Here is a 6,201-nt window from a genome sequence, read left to right on the forward strand (position 1 = left end):
TTCATACAAAACCATATAAAATCATTTAAAACAAACTTTAAACTAATTAAGAAAAATACCAAGGTTGTAGAATGACACCTCAAACATGAGAAGAGAAGCAACTGAAAATCAAAAGGTGTAAGATAATATTTATTTAAACCACACGACTATAAATATAATTGATATACTTTACGTAGAACATGAAATATATATATAATTAAATCTAACTAAAAATTTTGAAGTGTTACATTTTATAGTAAAAAGAAAAAGAAAAAGAAAAAACCTTGTATTAATTGGTCTTCCTTACATTTTATAGTAAAAAAAGAAAAAAAAAAAAACTTGTATTAATTGGTCCTCCTTGATGAGAAAGATCTTCATTCTTTGAAGTCGATAATCTTGTGGACGAAAATCTCATCTCATTCTAGTTCTGAAAATAAGAAGAGAAAACATAAAATAGATGCAAATTAGATTTAAACACAATTAACGATTATATCACAAAACGTAAAATAAATATTCATCAAAATAAAACATCATTCTTCAATAATCGTAAAAGAAAACTAAGGAACTAAATATCAAAACAAAGAAAAGGAAGTAAAATAATATAGAGAACAAACAATTACGTATATGCTAAAAATATATTAAATTGGTTTGGTCAATTATTGATGTACATAATGAGTGATATAAACAAAACTGGATTAATTGACAGAATAGTTTCTTCTAAAAGGAAAAGGATCCTCTATTTATAGAACTACAAGCCTTTTTCCCTAGAAAAAAATTTACCCAAATATAAAAAAAATTATTGAAAAAGTGAAAATCAAATATGTTAAATTTGTTTTCCTTCTTTCAAAGGTAAAAGTCAAATTTATAAGTAAAAAATAGGGCCAATCCTAATACTGCATCAAATAATTGGGTAAGAAAATTATTTATATAGACAAAATTATGGTAACAATTGGGTACGAAAATTATTTAAATTATGGTAACAATTTTGACAACTTAATTTTTGATTTTTATTTTATTTTAAAGGACTAAGTCCTTTTCCATATTACTTTAAATTTGACTTCATTTTACCATAATTTGGGAGCAAAGAAAAAACCCGGCAATTATGTTAATATATTTTATTTTACCATAATTGGGGAGCAAGGAGGAAACCCGGCAATTATATTAATATATTTTATTTTTATCAATATTTTAGTTAATATGATTGGAACCAATAAAGTATTTAATTATAATTTTTATACTTTAAATAAGGAAAGATTTAATAATTAAAATTTTAGTCAATTTTAATAGGATGATAATTATATGATTATAATTAGAGAAAAAACGTGAAAAGACTATTTTGTCTATTACAAAAAATTTTAATGAAGGGCAAAAAGTTCAATTCACTTTTCTAAGGCCTTCACATTTTTAATATATTATAGATTATAGATACAACAACCGCAGATTAGTGGAAATTGATAAGATTACGCTTAATGGTTTTTATTTAAATATTCAAAATACAACTTGTTTCTATTTTAAAAAAATATTATTGATATATCAATAACCTCTTAAACTTACGAGTAAATTTTATTTAAACACTCAAATTGCGACTTGTTTCAGTTGAGCAATTAATGGTCATTGACATATATTAATATATTATACTTTTATTTAGATAAATGTTTAATGTAGTCATCATGTAGATATATTTCGCTAGTCATTGAGTGATCATTGAGATAAAATATTCACACTCCAAATTGTTCAGACATGAAAATCAAAAAAATATTTTTGAATCTTTTATAGTAAAAATGATAAGTTAAAATATGATATTATGTAATTTGCCTTATTCTTCATTGTGATATCTGACAAAGTTGTATCGTCTTAGCCATGACTTTGATGTCTCCGCCTTGAAAAGGAAAACTTTAGGCTTTTAAGGAAATCAATTGAAAAATATAAATAAAATGATCTGTCAGCTAATAGCGTCATCACATATGTCAAGTGGATAAAAATTTTGCTGCCAAACATACCTAGATGTGTTTGGACAAATATTTGGTGTAGCCAACACATAGATATATTTTGTTAGCCATTAAGTAATTGTTGGGATAAAATATTCACACTCCAAATTGTTTAGGTATGAAAATAAGGAAAAAATATTTTACCCTTTGAGTCTTAGGAAAAAAAGTATGGGAAAGTGCAGCTCAAAAAGGCATGTAGTCTTACTAACATGGGTTGTGGTGCAGTGGATGGAGCTGCTCCACCCTTAACTAGAGGTCGAGGGTTCGACTTTGGGTATGGAGAAAACTTTGTTGGGAGCGCTACCACCTTAATGGGCCCTACAACACGTCTCGACTACGTAATTAAAACAAAGTAACGAAACTATTGATACAATTCTTCAAAAAATACATCAAAAATTTGTAAAAAAAAAACTTTATTTATTTAGACATCTAGTTTCATAATGTATCATATTGTGTTGTTTTGTATTATATTGTTTTGATAAATATTATATTTTAATACATTGTATTATTTTCCGTTATTCTATCTTGTCACATACTATAATCAAGATGTAAGAAAATTTTAACAGCTTAGTTGATTGATTACCTAAACTATTACTTGTTGGTCAAGATTCGACTTTCCACCTTATAATCCCCTTTCTCATTCTTCTTCCATAAACAAAAAAGGAAACTAATTTTTGTAGTCTTATTCTATTAGGATTTAGACAAATTGTTACCTTCTTTTCTTTTTTCCATAGTTTGATTTGCACTAAGCCTCAACAATTTTTTCCTATTCATATTTGGATTTGGAGAATTAAAGTTTATGCAATTAAAACTTGGAGAACTAAAGTTGATGCAACTAAAACTTCTTGAATCAATCCCTATTCATATAGGACTAGGAGAAGCCAAATAGCTCTATAAATATAAGCCAATACTATTTCACATTCTTCATCACAAATTTCTTTAGCAATTATACTCCTTAGTTTATAAACTTCTTTTTCCCTTCTTGAAAGAACCTGGTTCTTTGAGTTGTTGGAGTTCTTGATATGATCACCATACCTATCAAGCAAGAAATCATCGACTTAACAGACGATTTAGACGATACCAATGTCTCCACAAACACAACTATGCATATAGTCCCCATAACCAATTATGGTGTTGGTTCTTGTTTTCTTGATATTCAAGAAAGTCCTGTGAAGAAGATGAAACTTGAAAGTGAGCCTTGTATCATTGCTCCTTTGTCGATTTGTCCAAAGAATGAATTCGTAGGAGCTTCCCCTGCTGTTAATCCAATTACTACTAGTTGTAAGCAATTCTGGAAAGCTGGAGATTATGATGGCAATAAGGAGGGTGCATGTCATGATCAAACTGTTGGTATGGATCATGTGAGAGTTCATCCGAAATTCTTGCATTCGAATGCTACTAGTCATAAATGGGCATTGGGTGCTTTCGCTGAGCTTTTAGACAACGCGATGGATGAGGTTTGCAATGGTGCTACTTATGTTAGCGTAGATGTGCTGGACAATAAGAAAGATGTTGGGAGTAAGATGTTGTTAGTTGAAGACGATGGTGGTGGAATGACTCCTGATAGGATGCGCCAGTGCATGTCGCTTGGGTATTCTGCGAAAAGCAAATTAGCAAACACGATTGGTCAATATGGAAATGGTTTCAAAACGAGTAGTATGAGGCTAGGGGCTGATGTGATTGTGTTTTCGCGGGGGAGGGATAGAGCAACGAGCATGTTGACACAGAGTGTAGGAATGTTGTCATATACTTTTTTGAGGGGCACAGGGAAAGAAGATATCGTTGTTCCTATGGTTGATTTTGTGAAGAGGGGAGGGACTTGGGAGATGTTGGTTCGGTCTTCTGCTGATGATTGGAAGAGGAATTCGGAGACTATAACACAATGGTCTCCTTATGAGAACGAACAGGATCTTTTACAGCAGTTTGAGTTTTTGAAAGGTGATCATGGGACGCGAATTGTCATATACAATCTGTGGGAGGATGAAGAAGGAGCCACAGAGCTTGACTTTGACACCAATGCTCATGACATTCAAATAAGGGGTGTTAGTCGAGATGAAAAGAAGATTGAGATGGCGAAAGAATATCCTAACTCGAGGCACTTCCTAACATATCAACATTCTTTAAGGAGTTATGCTTCGATTTTGTATCTGAGACTTGCTCCTGGATTTCAAATAATTTTGAGGGGGAAAGAAGTTGAACATCATAATTTGGTAAACGACATGATGCTGTCGGAGGAGATTACGTACAGACCACAATCCGTTGGTTATGAAACATCTGTAGCTGAAGGAACTATTGGTTTTGTGAAAGATGCAAAACATCATATTGATATTCAAGGTTTCAATGTTTATCACAAGAATAGGCTCATTAAGCCTTTCTGGAGGGTGTGGAATGCTGCTGGCAGCGATGGTCGCGGTGTGATAGGCGTCTTAGAAGCTAATTTTGTTGAACCAGCTCATGATAAACAGGGCTTTGAGCGCACGATTGTCCTTGCTAGACTCGAGGCACGCCTACAATTTATGCAGAAGAAATATTGGTCATCAAACTGTCATTTCATTGGTTATGCTAAGCGTCGCAATGTAAAGAACACTACTGTCTCTCCTGATCAAGAAGAACCAAACACTTGTTCTGTGCCTACGAGCAAATCCTGTTCCCCATTCAGCTCCAATGTCAGCCACACAACCTGTCATGATGAAAGATCTAAACCGAAATCATCTGGAGTAGAACATGAGATGAGACCAGTTCATTCTTCAATAACGGACAATTCGGTGCAGGAAGCATCCCGTGTTTATGTAGGATCTGGGGAAATTCCGCGTCCAGTTCAGGTTTCAGCACAAGCAAGACGACAGACTATGTATGGAGAACAAAATCAGCAAGTGTTTACACTAAATGGGCAAGTTGACCTAACTCAGCAAGTGTGCGCATTAAATAGGCAGCCTGATCTAACTCAGCAAGTGTGTAGATTGAGTAGGCAACCCAATATAACTCAGCAAGTGTGTACATTGAATAGGCAACCCGATATAACTCAGCAAGTGTGTATATTAAATAGGCAAACTGATGGAACTCCCGGAAACACCACCTGTCATGATGATACATCTAAATCAAAATCCACTGTAGGAGAACACGAGAATTGGGTACCAGTTCATTCTTCAGCACAAGCAACAAATCAAACTATGCCTAGAGATCACACTCAGCAAGCGTCTACATCAAATAGTCAAACTTCAGGAAATCCAGTTGTGAAGATGGAAGATATTGTGTCAAATGACTTGAGAGCAGAGAATAATAGTATTAAAAATAATCTACAACAGGTTTTGCGCCATTGGCAACATGAAAGAGCCACGAGTAAGAGTCTAGCACGCGTCCTTTTAGAAGAAAGAAAACAGCGGGCTACGGAAGGAGAAAGTTTAAGGAGCAAATTGAAGGATGCTTCTGTTACCATACAAGATTTGCTCAACAAAGTGAGGCTGCTACAAAGTAGCAGGATAACCTTTACCTGCAAAACTGAACGTTAGCAATGAGAAGTGACACAAAATATGTAGCTAAAGAACAACTGATGCACACTTCAAAGATCTTGTTAATAGCAAACCCATTCAATATTAACATGTATATGTTAGCTTTACTTTTCCATTTTTTCTTTGGATATAATTGTTTTTGACGGAAACAGTTTTGGATTCCGATTATCAATATGAATATATTTTATCTTCCGAATTTCTATCCTTTATTTAAGTTTCTTGTTTTCCCTGCTGTTTCTTGATCTGTCGAAGAGCATAGATCAATTTGATGTGCCTGAATTGCAGCATAAACATCAGGGGATGCTGGAGCAATCGTGTCATGGAGTGCTTCCCTTATGCACAAACTAGAACTCGTGCGCCTGAAAAAAGTTATACTTAGAATAGAGATTTTCTCGGTTATAGAAGAAATTACTTAGCAGAGTAAGGATTTTCTCGGTTATAGAAATTACTTAGCAGAATAGGGATTTTCTCGGCTATAGAAGAAATTACTTAGCATATGATCCAAAGCAATACATTTTAGGGTGCCATTTTAAGGTTTAACCTATGTTGCTCGAACTTTCTGAAAATGCTGCAGCACCTGTGCCGGATCCTTAAGAAAGGAGGATCCAACACACGCCTATAGACATTCTTGAAAGTCCGAACAACATAGATTTTAACTATCCTTTGGTGTTCACCAATCTTTCCTTAATCTTCACTTCTAAATTGAAACTTTAAATTTCCTTTTG

At 33.5% G+C, this 6,201-nt stretch overlaps 1 protein-coding gene across 1 annotated transcript; it reads left to right on the forward strand.

Annotated features, from left to right (window-relative positions):
• Window positions 1–1,826: 1,826 nt before the first annotated feature.
• LOC107875426 (protein MICRORCHIDIA 7-like) lies at window positions 1,827–5,734 on the forward strand. Its single transcript, XM_016722144.2, has one exon. It carries the CDS (start codon window positions 2,990–2,992, stop codon window positions 5,474–5,476), a length of 2,487 nt encoding a protein of 828 aa, XP_016577630.2. The 5' UTR covers window positions 1,827–2,989; the 3' UTR covers window positions 5,477–5,734.
• Window positions 5,735–6,201: the final 467 nt, after the last annotated feature.

This window comes from Capsicum annuum, chromosome 6 (assembly GCF_002878395.1).
Source record: "Capsicum annuum cultivar UCD-10X-F1 chromosome 6, UCD10Xv1.1, whole genome shotgun sequence".
Classification (NCBI taxonomy): Eukaryota; Viridiplantae; Streptophyta; class Magnoliopsida; order Solanales; family Solanaceae; genus Capsicum; species Capsicum annuum.